The sequence below is a fragment of the Podarcis vaucheri genome (genome assembly GCF_965113315.1).
Source record: "Podarcis vaucheri genome assembly, chromosome: 3".
In the NCBI taxonomy this organism is placed as follows: domain Eukaryota; kingdom Metazoa; phylum Chordata; class Lepidosauria; order Squamata; family Lacertidae; genus Podarcis; species Podarcis vaucheri.
Window position 1 is genome coordinate 30,437,907 of NC_138761.1, and position 17,233 is coordinate 30,455,139.

The window sequence follows — 17,233 nt, forward strand, 5'->3', positions numbered from 1 at the left end:
GATCCCTTTTGGCTTTTGAATGGTGTCTTAAACCCACTTGCGTTCTGACTTACTACCCTGACTCCTCTTGTCGTTATCTCGTGTGTCTGGTGCAGTGGGGCTGAGGAGACGCTTTATCAAAGCCATGCTACCTAGCAGGTGTGGCAGTGAAACAACAGGTGCCTAACCACTCCTCCTTTCATCTGCCAGGGGCGTCGTTCAGCTGTTTAATGCTGTCCGGAAGCATCAACAGAACGTCAGTGAGAAGGTGAAAGAAGCAGGGAGTTCCGAAAGAAAACGGGCAAAATTGATCTCGTCTGTTTCAAAGAGAGACTTTATCAATGTATTGAGAGGAATGGAAGGGACGGAAACAGAGCAAAATGCTGCCAGGAAGACCATGAAAAGCAAACAGGTAGGCACCACTTCTTGGAGCAGTTGTTCTAATGGGGCAGAGTGAGCCCTTCAACTTGCGTGTTTGTGTAATTTTGCTCTCCTGGCTTCAAATGATTATGGAACTTCTTCAGTGTCAGGTACGTTACTGCTTGAATGTTATTCACAGTTTTGGAAGCTATATAACATGTCTGGGGAACCTTTGGCCTTCCAGATATTGCTGAACTAAAACTCCCGTCAGCCACGGCAAACTTAGCCAGCAAAGATGAGGGTTCAGCAACACCCTGGAGGGCCCAAGGTTCCCTAGACATGCTGTGTTTCATGACCCTTGCTGCTGCCTTTTAGAGAGCGCTGAATTCTGCAGCTGCAGTACCCCCGACAGATGGCAGTCTGGCTTGGATACTTCCAGGAAAGTAAAGCCCACCACTTCCCAAGGCGGTCTAGTCCACTCTCAAAGAGCTCTTACAGTTTCAGTTGCTAAAGTTTTCCCGAAGCAAAGTCCTTATCTCAGTCACAGTTTTGTTTTGCCCTCCTTGGGGTCTGGATAGCGTTGAATGGGCTTGGTGGGGCAATGGAACTTAGAAGAACACAGCCATTGACACCAAATGCCCCACTGGAAGTCCCCCCTTCACATTTTCAATAGAGTCCTAGGTATCTTCCTTTGCAGGATCTCAAGGAGAGATGAACGTATTCAGTACAGCTAACTTTCTAAGAAAGATTTCCCCTTTTTGGTCCTTCAGTGTTCAGTCTTGGACAGATTATTTTTTTCTGGGAAATGGTATTGAAATTTGAGTTAGAAACTATGTCAGCACTTGCAGGAAACCTTGGCTCTCTCATCTTGGTTGAAGAGGGAAAATGAGATCTTATGGCAGCGTTGTTCTTGCTCCAAGCTACCATCTCTGCTTTCAAGTGGTCCACTTTATGGTGCTGCCTATCCCCTATTGTCCTTCTCTGCACATCTTTGTGACATTCATAGGCTGAGTTCAGGCATACTGCCAAGCTATAGTTAAGAAGCCAAACGATGGTTCTTATCTGAATTGTTTCCTATTTGCTCATCATCCAGCTTCATAAATTCAGTCCCATCTCCATCTGCAGTAGTCTCATGAGCTGGAGCAGCTTATCAGTGAACTGTCAATTCAAACATAAAAGTATACTACAGCTTATCCTAGCTTCAAGCCATGCTTTGAGTTTGGTAGCTCCAAATGTGAGTAGGCTCACATTCAGAGATTATGGAACTACAGTTTAAAATAAGCAAATCATGGGTTTGTGTTGTGTATCAACCCAGCCTATGTCAACCACTCTGGCTATGGATACTTGACTGATGGGCAATTGATCTGAATCAGAAGGACTGTTTACATTCTGTATATTAAGACTGTTGAAAACTTGAAATGATTGGTTGAAGGTTAGAAATTCTGTCTTTCCTACGTTTCATCTGGTACTTACCATTACGGTGGTACCTCTGGATGCGAACGGGATCCGTTCCGGAGCCCTGTTCGCATCCTGAAGCGAACACAACCTGCATCTGCGCGGGTCACGATTCGCCGCTTCTGTGCATGCGCGTGATGTCATTTTGAGCACATGCGCAAGCGGCAAAACCCGGAAGTAACACGTTCCGTTACGTCCAGGTTGCCGCGGAGCGCAACCCGAAAATGCTCAACCTGAAGTCAACGTCAAAGTATGACTGTATCTGTGGTGGGCTTGTGAATGACTTGGTTCTGGGGCTGACCTCAGACCTCAGAATGACATTTGTTCACACTGGTTTGAATCGGGGAGAGATTTTTATCTGCAGTGTTTTAGTTTTCATTAAAAGTTCTGCCGAGTTACCTGTGTTCCAGCCTCACTGCAGGGTTACTGTCGACACAAGAATTCCTTCCGAGAGGAATCTGCTTTTAAAAAGTCGTTCAAGGGCAAAGATGTTGGATCAGTCAGATTCGAAAGGGAGCAGGACTTGGGGTTTCGGAATCTAGAATTTCAGAAGCTGCATGTTTATAATGCATATTTGCGTTCATGCTTGAACTTTGTGCTCGCTAGTGGGTGGAATACTTCTCTTGGCCCCATTCCACTGGAGTTAACTAAGCGCTTTCCTGTGCCAGCAAGAAATACTTTAATCAGTTGGGAGACAACAGTTTGTCATGCGTTCTTTGTTTAGTGTGCTTTCGGGAAGCATGCCGAAACACTCCGTGGCATGAAGAACCCTCTGAGTTTCACGCAAGTGTACAATTAAAGTATTTTAAAAATTCATTGGGTAATAAGAGTAACTTAGACTGTTGCCAAGTGTTCCATTTCTCCTTAAATCTGTCCGGCTTGCTTGATTTCAAAGGCTGGAAAAATTAGAATAATAAGCTTGATGTTGTAATAGAAGCTCTCCAGCGCTGCTGTTCGTAATCTGTTGGTACACAGAAACTTAAAACTGACTTACAGGGCGTGTTGCATAGCTAGCACTGTGGTCAGAGTTGGTGCTTTGGTTGCTGACAGAGCAGGTCTTGTCACTAAAAATCATTGAGGTTGGGTGGGAAGGCAGACCAGGAGCTATGTGGAAGTAAGGAGGGGGTAATATGCAAGTCTGGCCTAGCCAAGGAGAACGAAATCCATGCCATTAAGGGGGGACGGGGACTGGGCAGGCTCCCGTTTGGGAGGGTCTTCACTCTCCCTTTGCCTGGAGTACTTGCAGAATGAGAAGAGAACAAGCTCCTCTTCTCTTGTGGAGTCTGTGTGTGTGTGTGTTCAGTTTTACTGTGGGTTAAATGGAGATTGTGCGCAACTCGGCAGCACATTCAGGTGTGCTGTGCACGGTATCTAGCCAATATGCATAGTTGCCAGGCAGAGACTCCTGTGCTCTGACTAGGCCCCATACATATCTTACCCGTGGAACTGATGAGCGAAACGAGTTCTGGAGGACGTCTTGCTTCTGTACGGCTGAAATGTCCTGGTTGTCTTTTTGCATGGTAAAAAGTACAATGTGGGATGTTTGGTTCTCTCCCCACCCCCCGCCTGGTAGGTATTTCAGAAAATCAATTTTGGATGGGAGAAGCTTTTGTCAGCTTTCCAAACCTAACATCTGATACCTTCTCCTCAACCCCTTAGTTGAAATAATGTTATAAAGCTGGTGGGGAGGTGTGCAAAATCTTGGATTTTTTAGATCATATGCATTTGCGGCAAAATCTGCCTTTACAGTAATGCCTTGGTATTTGTGGCTATTCTCTCCTCTTCTCTCCCCCCCCCCCCATTTTCACTTCCTGCAACTTTTTGAACTCTAAATCTCTTCCTGCTATTCAACTAAACCAACTCTTTGGGGGGAGGGGTTGCCGTGTGGCTCTCTGCTTTTGTTCCCCACCCTTCACCTTTTAAAGAAATAAATGGGAATTGAAATGTTCAGCATCAGGTAGGAACTTGACCTCAGAACACAAATATTTGTGGATGGAGGTATTTTGGGGACATGCATATTAAGCGTTCCTTATGGATTTCTGCAGCCTTTATGGGACAGGTAGATTGTTAATGCATCTAAACTCTTGAGTGGAACTGTGAAAGATGGAATTTGCATGAATATCTCCAGGGTAATCAGTTTGCAATTGAGAAGTACTGTTTCAGTGTATTAATTGAGCAGGGGGAGGTGGGTTATGAAGCTCGATTGTGGCCATAGATCAGAGAGAGGTGGGGAACACAAAATTCCCTCCAGCTCCATGCAGTGAGTAGATGTCGAAACTGTGCACATTTTTGTGCTGTGCATTGCCAAAAGTGTGCACCACCACTTTGTGTCCTTTTTGTTGGTGTGGGAATGCCTATAAATGCATGGTTATTAGGTTTCTAAACTGCTTTGAGCAGATCTCTCTCTTTTAACCTGGCAAGGCCAGCTTTGGAAAACAAGTTTTAATTGAACTTGAAAAGTTTTGATTGAACTTGAAGAATGAATGCTCTGGTGGGCCAGATTGTAAGTGTCGATATTCAAGGCCACAGGGAAGGAATCTTATCAGTTCCTACGCTATGGTAGCTTAAGGTCAGCCACAGATCATTCAGAAGCCCTCATCATGAAGAAAGTATTTATTTTGCCTCTCCGCTATGACACTGCCTACTCAGCAGCACACACCGTAGCCTGAGCAGTCGTGTGGGCAGCAGATGTGCTGCTGAACAAACCTGGAAACAGAGAGCAAGACCTCTCCAGTGCCGGCGATTCCGTATAGCTCTCCTAAGTAACTGCATGCTGCAGGTTAGACCTGCTTTGCTGGTGCTCAAGCATACACTATCTCACCCTGTTCTCAAAGTAGCACATGAGATCCTTAGTGAATAGTGCATGCTGTAACACTGAACTCTTCAACCTTGGGCCCCAGACGTTGTTGGCTTCTAACTCCTGTGATCCACGACCAGCTTTGCCCAGCTTTCAAGGATGATGGGCGTTGTCCCACACCATCTGGGGACCCAAGATGGAAGAGAGCAGCACAGGCAGGATCTGAAGTAGTTGGACACCAGCCTCGCTACCTAAGTGCCTTGTTTTTTCTCTAATAGAGGAATTTAATGCCGTGGAGGGTACATTCCTAGGGAGGGTTTGTGGTACATCTTCCTCGCTACATTGTGAGCGGTATTTTTTTGATCTTTTTGAAGCTTTTGGAGTTCTACAACTGCAAAATAATAATAATAATAATAATAATAATAATAATAATAATAATAATAAATGACTGAATGAATTTTATTTATACCCCACCCTCCCGAGCCAAGACTGGGCTCAGGGCGGCTAGCACCAGGTATAAAAACAATTGATTAAAATACAACTTAAAAACAAGATTAAAATACAACATTAAAGTGCAGCCTCATTTCAGTAGAAACTCAAATCAAAAACTTTTTGGGGATGAAAATGTCAAATCTTCACCAAGGCCAGCTATCCAGACTGGTCCTACGTGGGCCAGAAAAAAGCCAGGGAAGTCCCCAAATAGGAGTTCCATCACAGGAGAAAGGAAAAAAGGAAAGATGTAAGGCGGATCTTTACATGAAGCGGAATAAGGTGGTAAAGTCCCAAAGTTTGGGAAGTTTCCCTGCCTAAAATTGTATGCAGCTAGAAAGCCAGTGTTTTGTGAGTGCGGGGGGTGAGACCACAGTTTGATTTCCTTCCCCACCCCTGCTTACAATCTGATACCATCTTTATCGTGCCACCTAATTTTGCTGCCTGTGTAGATCCTGTGCATGCTGGTTCACGTTCACCAGCTGAGAAGGGTTTTCCTATCGCCAGTCTCCTCTACAGCTCCAGTGAGGTTTCACGGTCTGGTGTTTGAAAACTTGTTCATGCTTCTTTAAAAACTGTATCCCCCTCTGCAGATTTTGTGTGCTCAGATGGGAGTAATTATTTTTTTGAACGGGATCCAAGGACTTTGCCTTTCATATCATTAACGGTTTATCAAAGTATTTCTTAATCCTCGCTGAACCTGCTGACTTTTGTAATATATTTTTTTTCTCTCCAAGGTACATAATGCTTGTTTCTGGGCAGGATCTTGTGGTCTCTGCCCCCTTCCCATCTTCCTTATCTGGAAAGCCTGCTTGGAGAAGGCAGCGGGGTTTGTTTGTGCCGTGCTATTTAGAGTGTGGTAGCAGTGAGGGGTGGCAGGCTTGGAACATTTGTATTCTCAGCGTTGAGTTGAGTTATTCTGAGCATGGCCTCTCGCAGAGACATAATGGGGACTTAAGTCCATTGAGTCTACTCTATCTTTATTGGATATTCCCCAGTACTTGAAGAGTTTTATCTCCACCACTCCAGTGCCCACTGTAGGGCCAGCCAGGAATACCAACCCTGCCTTGGACCCCTTTGCACAGGGAGTACTAAGATACAATCTTCTGGGAGATAGAGGATGAACACCAGCGTGGGTTTGGAGGGAGATAAATGCAAGAACTTGGCAGTGGAGAAAGAAGAGGGGAAGGCTGTGCCGTAGCGTTGATTTCTACACTTCCCCTCTTCCACTGAGACTAGATGCAAGATGCAGAGAGCGTCTCCCTCCCTACTGGTCAGGCTCTTCCTCCCTTCTTCATCATAATTCATCCCCTCTGCAATTTGGAAAAGTCTGTGTTTTTACTCCCCTTGCTCCTGCAGTTGTGTTCAGCATCTGCATATCTGCACTCTGTAGTCAGGCTGCGCCCAAGTCCGCACTAAGGAGACAGTTGGGGAGAGGAGCAGTTAAAAAGCTCCTCTGTGTTTTTTAAAAGTTTGTTTTGCGAAGAGTAGCTGAACCTCATATATCCTAACAATTGTGCAAAAGTGGAGGTGCCTCTGCTGTGTGTCTCTGCTAGAAGCACTGTAGCTGCTTGTCTGCATACCAGAATCTCCCTCTGCTATTATAATATATGAGCTAGGGAGATGTTTGGAACTTGTTAAGTAGCCAGAAGAACAGGACGGCATTGTAGAAACTTGCAAGAGAAAAAGGCGTATTAAATCATGGTGGTGATAAATCAACAATTACATGATCTGTTTTGTGCATGTGTTCATATGTAATGCATGACCTTAAATTAACAACCAGTACTATCCATTGTGTTGAAATATCTTGCAAGGGGAACTTGGGTTGTTACCTTATTTCCCCCTGGTATTACTGCCAGAATGGTTTTTTGGTTTTTGTTTAAATATAGCAGTGGTATATAAAACAACTTGGAACAACCTGCGACACACACCTTTTGATCTAGTACATGCATTATGCACAGACATCCAAAATCTCTAATTCAATTAGGACTGCTTTATTGAACTTTAGATGCATGATAGTCACATATATTTTATTTGAGTTTTAACTTGACAGTATTATACTAACAGCTTCCGTTAATTCCTGTGGTCATGATTGTCTTGAATGCTAATTCACCTGCGCTATTTCTCATTTAGGCTCCCCTAACCCTAAGCTGGGACGTGGGTGGCGCTGTGGGTTAAACCACAGAGCCTAGGACTTGCCGATCAGAAGGTCGGCGGTTTGAATCCCCGCGACGGGGTGAGCTCCCGTTGCTTGGTCCCTGCTCCTGCCAACCTAGCAGTTCAAAAACACGTCAAAGTGCAAGTAGATAAATAGGTACCGCTCCGGCGGGAAGGTAAACGGCGTTTCCATGCGCTGCTCTGGTTCGCCAGAAGCGGCTTAGTCATGCTGGCCACATAACCCGGAAGCTGTACGCCGGCTTCCTCGGCCAGTAAAGCGAGATGAGCGCCGCAACCCCAGAATCGGCCACGACTGGACCTAATGGTCAGGGGTCCCTTTACCTTTACCTTTAACCCTAAGCTGTCTTTTACATTGAAGCTGAAAATGGCACCACTCAGATCTTTGTTGAGTCATGTTGTTGTGGACTACCGTAACCATAGTAAATTCTGAAATACAAACTTCCCAAGCTTTCATTAGGTATCATTTTAATTCCAAATTGACTTCTAGCTTTGGACTCCGTTGTATAGATAGACAACGTGTCCTTTTCTTGCAGAACGTTGCCTCCAAATTTCTTCAGGGTCATGGAAATGTGTTCAGCAATGTGGAGTGAAAGGCCTTGGTAGCGAAGGTGTGACTTTACCCCCCTCCCTCTTAAGAAGGTGGTCAAGAAAAGGCCTTTTCTGGCAAACCAGTCAGAAGAAGATGGGAAGGAAGGAAGGTGTCTTTCTCTTCCCTTGCTCCTTAGCTTGTAGTGCATCGAGCTGTGTGTGTCCTCGTTTATGAGACTTTGCACCCACCATCCTCTTGCTTTTCAGTAGCCAGTCTGCTGCTATCAGAGCCTCACGTTTAACCATCAGGAAGCAGTCCACCTTGGGAAGCAGTTTTTATTTTAGTGTGTGTGTGTGCCTTATTGAGCTTACATCTTAGTAACAACCTGCAAGGATCATAGAGGCTTTGGAATTAACTGGCCAAGCGCAGTCCAAGCCCTTTTATATGGTCCATATCACACTTTAGGAATTGGTACAGAATGGCCAGGATTTGGCAGGCTCTTCTCCAGGGAGGCCAAGGGCTAAGCTAGCATAAAAATGGATTCTTTCCGATAGACAGTCTGATCTTTCCAGGTCGGGATTAAGATGTTCAACAAAGCATTACGCCTTCGTTAACCCTACCTGGCTCATGAACAGAGAATTTAGACCCTAGTACTGCCAGTCTCTCAACTGGCTCTGCACATATTCCCCTAATAAGGAGTGCATTCTTAAAAGTAGGGGGAATTCTACAGAGAATCTTGGTCTATTGAAAACATCTCAAGTTTAGTGATGCAGATTTAAGTTAATAAGTATTTTTTTTCCTTTATGGAACAATGAAGCTTTTCTGCCCCAGTACTAATTGTATATATTTTCGAACATGGAATCCCAGGGGTGGAACAGCGCTGAACACTGGTGGGTCACATGGAAATTATCTGGCAATGTTGCAAATCTCACAGAGCCATGGGACTGAAAAGGATAATTAGGACGCTGCTTCTAAGGCCCCTCCAGGTTAATTTGCAGATGCAGTTTGCCACTTGTCTGCTCATTGAGTTGTAGTTTGAAAGCCATTGTAGCTGCTGCTGCTGCTGCTGAACTGTATCTGCTTTGATGTGACTTTATGCATGCTCATTTCTATAATTCTACTGCCATTTTGTTGTCCAAAGTACACTTCTGTAGGCTGGAAAGCAGTCCAGTTTATTCAGAAGCAAATCCCGTTGATCTGTTAGTGCCCTGGAATTCAGCAGCTTGGACTGGGGCAGTGGAGGCTGGTTCCGTAGGGCCAGTAGGGCACTGCCCCACCAAACACATTCTGCCCTCGATTTCTACCTGCCTGCCTCCTTGCACCCAGGTCAAGGGGGTGGCACTGCCCATCAGCATCCTGCTCCTTGGGCTCAGTGTTGACTTTATAGAGGAGGAAGTGGGGAAAACCAGGGCACCAACCACTACTGGACTGGAGGTAGGATAACATGAGTTATTTGCCCAACACATGAGCCGCCGCTGACATGTACCAGTGCAGAAACCAGGGGAGTAGAGGAGAGATGGTCTTGGGCCAATGGAAGAGTCAGCAGCTGGAGAGGAATAGTATTGGAAGCAACTGAATCTTAATTGGGAATACTCATCTGTCAGTTGGATCGTGCAGTTTCTGTACATCATACATTTAAAGCAGTATGGTGTGAAAGTGGCCATTGCCTCCATGTCAAAGAACTGCTATAGAAACTGTGCACATTCCAGCTGATACGGAGTGAATGTGGCCAGGGAAGAACTCTGTCATTAGCAAGGTAGGTAGGATGAAACTGGGAGTAAGTCAGGTTGCACCCAAAGCCTGATGTTAGTTGTGGAGTCCAGCATCTGTACCATGCTTTAGCTTGCCCTGCCAGATCAGACAAAAGACCTGTCTATCAAAGCATCCTGTTTCCTATAGTGGGAGACTAGATATTTTGGGATAGCACCCCAGGCAGGCGATGAGCACGATATCCCTGACTTGCTACAATTCCCTAGTGACTGGCATTCAGAGGCAGGCCTCCTCTGATCCTAGAAGTGCCGTATGGCCCATTGATGCCCTCTGTGCGTTTTTCTGATTAAGTGCTGGGCTTAAGTTTGCAGGAGCTTCATCCTTGGTCAATGTCAACCTGAAGCATGCGTTTATTCGCATGGTTTGAAACAGAACCCAAGTGAGGCTGTTAAATATTGGGTGTACATGGAGACAGGTTGCCTTCCTTGGGTGGTCCCCCAGCAAAGACTCAGACCGCGAACCTGTAATTCCACAGCTCTGTGGCTAATTAAAGCAGGACAAACACAACACTTCTGTGTGCTGGAGATGAAGTTATCCAGAATAGAATGGAGACCAGGTGCTGTAAACAATGCTCGGCGATGTTTGCTTACTGGGAATGCTTTCCAGCAGCTGCAGCAGAGCCTCCTGATTAAGAGCTGCTGATGGGACTGTGGGTGTTCAATTGTGTACATCATTTTTCACATTTGTGTTTTGAAGCCAGTATAACTTGCTGCTTGGGTTTTGTTCCAAGGCAGCAGTGGCCAATTCCATCACCCACCCACCAATTGAAATTGCACAGTCTGCAGAGAGGACTGGACTTTATTTTCAGTATGGCTCTCAACTGACTGAAGGCTTTTTTAAATGATTTATCACTTGCCTTTGCTTAAATCTAAATGCATTTTGCCTATTTCCAAAGCTGCAATGCCCCTTTGAGGCCCTAGAGGGATTTTCAGTTCTTCATCATAGAAATTCTAAACGACCTGATAAACCAAAGTTGCCACATGAAAGAAATAGTTGTCTTTAATATTCCTCCTCATTTTGGGGACCTGGGATATACAGTAATTATTACAGTAATGCACCAAAGTCACAATGGCTTAAGAATGAAGCAAGTTCAAGTCCTATCAGCCAGCATTAGGGAACACTTAAAAGCTGTATTGCCATTGATTCCCACTGCGTGCTGTTTGCTTCAGTTACCTATTTTTACTGAGGAGGGGGGTGGGTGAGGGAGGTCAAGTTTGTTCCTGATGTGCAATGTACATGGTAGCTACAAATGCAGATGGGAAGGAAAAGCCATCGTAAGATTTCCTTTAGATCTCTTTTTGCTATGGAGAGCTGCTAAGTCGATACAGCTGGGAAAGCAATGCCCTTTTCAGTCTCAGTCCCACTGATTCATAGGGAGCTTAAATGTTCAAGCTTGCAGCGGTTGTATTTAGCCATTCTTAGTATATAGCATTCTCTCAATGTCCCAGCTGATGTCTTTGCCTATCAAAAACTTGATTTGTTTTTACATCCAAAGACTGCTCATGCGATCAAGAATTAAAGCGGGGGAAATGGGTAGAAGTTTACTTGTGCTGTGGTTTGGCAAACTCAGTGACAGGAGAATTCCTAGGTAAATTCTCAGCTTCAAAGTTTGGCCACAATCCTGTGCAAGGCCAAATGAAGATTTTTACATACCTAACTAGACAAGTCACAAGCCCACCCCACCCCCCAAAAAAATTAGGATGAAGGTTTGAATGCTTTCCAATGACTGGCATTCAGCCACCCTGTAAAAATTGCAGTGCCCCAACTGGGGCTGGTTTTATTGCCTCCAAAGTGTTGTCTTGTCTCTATTTTTATTTTACTAATTGAGCTTGGACTGCCAATATGTTTCTACTAAATGGAGATTAGTTTGCCCTGGTAAATGAGTCCTCAGAGTAATGAGCAAAAAGCTGCTGCAAAACATGTTTACTTGTAAGTCCTTTTGAGTTCAGTACAAGAGCTTAAGTTTGCCGTTTCTAAGAAGTATTTCTCACATACACGTTGGACTGGTTGGGAAGCAACAATAAACAATGGTTTGTTATGAGCACCAGTCTTGGGATTTCGGCCTTCCATTGTGCTCTGTGTGTATTAGGAGAGGAGAGGTAAGGCTTCTGCTTCTGGTGTAGAAGAAACTGCCGTTTGTTCCACCAGAAGCTGGCCTTTGCTGCAAGGATAATGTTAGGAAATAAGACAAGACTATCCAGTCCCCATTGAAATTTTGCATGCTTTGATGCCTAGGAAATGACAACTTGTTGAAAACATGAACAGAGATGAGACACTGCACCTAAGCACCAAATGAAATTTACATTTTTTTTTGCTTTGCACCAATGAAGCAAACGTGGAAGACCAGTCATCTTCTTTTCTGGGTGGGTGAGGAATTTTGCACACTATTCCTTCAGCCGTATGATGGTATCATTCTTATTACAAAAATGCAAAAAGAAGTGCCTATGTAGGTGTGGGGTTTTGTGAATATACACCTCTCTGCACTGCTGTGCCAAGATATGGATTGTTTTGGCTTCTCAGGAATGTGCCATTTTGGAAGGCAAGGAATGTAGGCCTTGGCTTAGTAAGGTAGAATTAAAGTTGCGTCATGTTGCAGGTGCCAGGAATAAGTTTGTTAGAGGAAGTTGGATTCTGGCATTAGATAATACGTTTTTTGCAGAGGGAGAGTCGATGTGAGCTAATTGCTAATCATGTGGACAAGGACCTTATTGTGTTCTTTGGACTCTTTCGCTTCTCTTTTAGGAGAACTAGGTCAGAATCGATTGACATGTTGGCCCATGGGGTGAAGTCAATGAGCACATCAGATGTGCTGATTTGTGTTTGTGGGCTTTGAGTTTTAAAAATATGTTAGGTGGCCCACAGTGCTTCTCTTGTCTATGGGTGTCCTTTCAGAAGACAAGTTTTCCATATGGCTGTCACTTACATGTAGAAAATCACATATACCCTTCATATGCACAGTGATGTATGAAAAGTGCATATGTCTATTTTGCTATGTAGATGTGGTGCAGAAACTCAGGACTTCTCACTGTTCATATAGCAGATCAGTGTTAGAAATTCAGATATATAAGCTAGATGCCAAATAGCTCCTTAAGCCAAGGTTACAGTCACCAAAATAGAATGTCTAGTTGCCATTTGGGGGCAAGACAGCTCTAAAGCCTTATTTTTCAAATGTTTGACTGACTGTGATTGATTATCAGTTAAACACCTGGCTACTTCAGATGACAACCCTTGAGAACTAAAAGAAGAAAAGTCACTTTATCCAGGGACAGTCCACATACCTATTGGCCTATTCCTACCCCCTTCTTAATGGTGACACAGACAATTCATAGTATAAGGATATTCTTCACAACTGTGAGCAGGGGCTGGGGTAAGTGAAGACAAGATACAACAATTAACTATAATGTTGTTCGCTGCTCCTGCTCAGGCTGCACAGAAAAAAGCATTTTGGTTTCTGAAATTCATTCTGATTGTGCAGATAAAAATATAACTGGTAGAATTCTACAGGATGTGGTATTAGTGTGTGAAAACAGTCCAGATCCAATGGTTCCCAGGTAGGCACTTCCAGATGGTGGAGATGTCAGGCGCCATTCTGGCGCCCAGGCATCTTGACTTGGTTGCAAGTGGCCAAGAGCCAGGTGCAGATTTCATGCATACATGTGTGCACCCATCAAACACTAGACGCATGAGATCTGTGCTGGTTTCTACCCTGCAGGAAAGAAAGGAAGTGATCTTAATGGTGATGGGGCTTGGTTAGGAGGGAGCGTTACAGCTTGACAATGGTTCTTGGTAATAGCAAGAACTCTCTTGGTGGGTCTGCGTAAGCCTCAAAGCTTACCAAACCAATCCATAGAATTAATTACAATGGAACCTAACAATAATTGTAAAAAAATGCTATTTAATAGTGGGATGTGAGGGGCAGGGGGAAGGAAGAATGCAGATGGGTCTGGTTTTTTTGCAAGATTACATCCTTCTGGAGCAGTCATGTATATGAGGTATTTCATTAATACTTACCTTTAAGTTAAAAAAAATATTTAGGCTGCAGTCCCACTATACCTGCATACCAGGGAACTCAACAGGACCTGGGAATTTCTGATTAGATGTGGTTAGAATTATGCTGCTAGTTTGATGTTGAACACGGCTGAGCTGTATTTAATGGGACTGAAAACGAATCATAACTGCGGATCTCTCTGTAAATTTTCTTTGGTAAATGTTTATTAAAAAGAAAGCGCTAAATGCCTTGTTGATGCAATAGCACTGCAGTCCTATATGTGTATCTAGAAGTAAGCTCCATTGAGTTCAGTGGGATTTATCCCCACGTAATTGTATATAGGAATGCAAACTAAATTTGTTAAGCCACAGGACACGTTTAGCTTTTGCTGCAAAGGCTATCATTGCTATGTTTTGGTATGCTACTGCTTGAATTGTAGCCACCACAAAGTGGTGCTGTTGCACTGTAGAAAATGTCCTTTTTGCTTCTTCATTCTCAAATAACGGACAACTAGTGAAGTTCTAAATCCTTAGTGAAAACTAAACTTCTGTCTCTTTTATACCTTCTCAAAGTAGCCTCATACTACCTGCTTCCAAAGCAAAAAACAAATTCAGAGTAAAATTACCAGTGTATTGCTATCCAGATATGAACTTGTTGAACAACAACAACATGGCAGCTTTCTGCTATGGATGATAGACAATTAAGTCATACTCTGAATAGACCCACTGAAATCAGTGGGTCTCCTTTGAGTATGACTATCATCAGATTTTGCCCCATAAGACTGGCTGACACCAAGGAGGCTTTGGGGTAACTAACCAGATACGCTAAATGTTAACTTTGGGTTGAGTTGTTTGTTTGAGGGCTTTATGAAACCCATGTTTTGTGTTGGTGAAATGTGCCAGGTAATGTCTCAATGAAGCTGTATCTTGAGAGTAATTAAAGAGAGGCAGCTTGGATTGCCACATAGAAGCTTTCTTTAAAAGACACTGTTCCCTGGGTTAACTATAGATTAATCCATATTGGGGGGGGGGGGAGAGGTCAAAGTGCACCATGCCATGCTTGTAGCCTGTCTGAAAATAGCCAGCACTCTTGCTACTTAAGCACCCAACGCCGTGTCCTTGCATGCACTGTGTTTGCAGAAATAAAATGAAGCCAGTCCTAAGTTCACATGTGTTTTGAAATCTCCTGGAATGACACGGAGTTGGGAGTTGCATGCACGATCCAAAAGCTTTTTAACTTGATCCACCAAGAGAGATTTGGGAGTATGGGGGAGATGTCGTTGTGCATTCCTGTACACTCTGCAGCGCTCTGTGCTTTCCTGTAGATCCCAGATGTAGTTTTTGCATTCAACTGCTAGTGCTGAGAGATTAAGTGATGTATGTCATGCATGAGCCAGCCCTCGGATTACTACTAAAACGCTGCATTTCTTACAGATGTCAAAATAAGCTCTCTAACATGTTTGATAATGGAGTATGCTGTAAACTATTTACTGAAGAAGTCTCCGCTTAAACATCTTCAGTTTTTAGAGGTGGGAATCACCCTTCTTTGGGGATTCATGGAGCTTATGTGATTGCCATACAGTGCCAAGCACTCGTGGATGAGGGCTGAGTTTCTAGATCCATTTCATGTAGGCTTTAGGCCTGCTTTTGGTCACCTCGAGGGACCAAAGCCATCAGGAGTTTGCGTGCAATTCTCCTTGGTCGCTTTCAATTCAATTGACCATGGTATCCTATGGCTCCGAATTTGAGGCACAATTTTCAAGTGTTTTTGTTAAGTGGCCTCTTCCAAAAGATGTGCTGGCAGACTGTTCTTCTACTCTATTGCATTCATGTTTTGGTGTCTTCCTGGTGGTGGTTCACCCTGTTCTTGACATGGTTGTGCTACCCCCAAAAGGGGCGGGCTGCCTGGGGGATGTTCCAGCATTGTCAGTGAGGCCACATGTTGCCTCTGTAGGCCAGGTTGCCTTTCACCAGTTTAGGTTGGCAGGCATACCAGGTACAAGTCTGCTTTGGGTAGATATAGCCCAACGTCAGTGTTCTATGTTCTTCTGATAACCTATGTTTCAGTAACCTGCTGGTTGGACTACTGTAATACATGGGGCTGCCTGGGCCAGGCAACATGATCGGTTTGTAGCAGTGCTTTGTCAGCTCTGCAAGCTCCCAGTCTGGGTTTAATTGACTTCAGGACTGTGAAGGATTCCCTGCTAAGATCTTCAGTAGAGGCAAGTCTTCTCTTGAGTACCTCTACTCTATGGGGTGTCATGGGTAGCTACTGGAGAAAAACCCCTTTTGATGCTTCTTTGACTTACTGATTTTCTTGCTTTTAAGATGCCTTGTCTTACGTACATTTATTTCTTTTTTCAATTGGATCTTGGGCCTTTCTTTTGTAAGCTCTAGCCATGTGAGTAGGTGTCAGTTGTGAGTTATGTAAGTTGGAGTTTGAGTGAATATATTAATAATAGTAATTTATATGTCACCCATCTGACTGAGTTGCCCCAGCCACTCTGGACAGCTTGCAACAGATTAGAAAACCACAGTAAAACATCAAACATTAAAAACTTCCCTATACAGGGCTGGCTTCAGATGTCTTCTAAAGTCAGATAGTTGTTTAGTGCCATGACATCTGAGAGGAGGGCGTTCCACAGTCGTAGGTGAGAGACTACTGTGATACTAAGAAGGCCCTCTGCGTGGGGGTACTTTCATTACTTTTTAAAGGTTTCCATTACTTTTTAAAGCTAGATCCCTGTAGGGATCAGGTAGCATATCTATAAATATAGTCTGTCTTGGATGCTTCCAGTTAAGGAAACTTAATTTGCTTCTCCTTGATATTACCATTCACACTTGTCTCCTTTCCCAACCCTCAGGATGAATCTAGATCGGAAGATGGACCGGCCTGGAGTATATTGCGAGACGACTTCATGATGGGGGCTTCCATGAAAGACTGGGATAAACAGAGTGATGGGGAAAACGCTGTTGGAGAAGACAGTGGAATCAAGGAGGAGAGTGAAAGTGACTCAGACCGATGAAATCCAAAGTGATTCAAAAACTAGTGGGTTTTTTTTTTTTGGGGGGGGGGTTAATATAAAGATTCTTGGTTCGAGCAAGGATGCCTTTTTTCTTACAGACGGTCTCTTTTAAGGTTGAGGGGAAACTCGCTTTAACAAAGCATCATCCAACAATCCTGAAATCTGCAGTATTTCCTCTCTAAAGATGTCTAATTTGTACATATTTCCAAAACAAAGCTGTACAGTCAAAACAGCAGCACCTGCCCAGTCGGAAAAAGGGAGGGGGTTTTGCCAAGGTCTCTATGAGTTTAAATATTAACATGATGCTTGCATTTCCACCTCTCTGTTTGTAACTTGGCTAGGTGTTTATCAGTTCATAAAATAAAACAGTGAAATATCCTTACCATGTAAAATTATTTGCTTCTATAGAGACTTAACCTTTCTTGGCTTCGAAAGGCTTTGTAGGTAATAAAGCAACCATTAATGTGTGATTTTGGTCTCTGAGCGTTGATATAACTGGAGACGACCATGAAAACTTAATTTTAAAAGGAGGAGGAAAATCCAGGAAATGTAGCCATACTGTGTCCTCTCCTTTTTCCATATGTGTGTTTGTGTGTGGAGGGGGCAATGGCTTTGAATTCTCTTTAATATATTAAGTTTGCACTCTGAAAGTTAATTGAAATT

The 17,233-nt window shown here is 43.8% G+C and overlaps 1 protein-coding gene across 1 annotated transcript in view; it reads left to right on the forward strand.

Moving 5' to 3' along the window:
• The window catches only part of RRP15 (ribosomal RNA processing 15 homolog), a 30,243-nt gene extending 13,295 nt beyond the window's left edge, over window positions 1-16,948 (forward strand). Inside the window, exons 4-5 of the mRNA XM_082217070.1 lie at window positions 190-391; window positions 16,409-16,948. Of these exons, the coding sequence (XP_082073196.1) occupies window positions 190-391; window positions 16,409-16,570 (364 nt within the window). The 3' untranslated portion in view covers window positions 16,571-16,948. The remainder of the gene's footprint in view (window positions 1-189; window positions 392-16,408) is intronic.
• The last annotated feature ends 285 nt before the right edge of the window (window positions 16,949-17,233 follow it).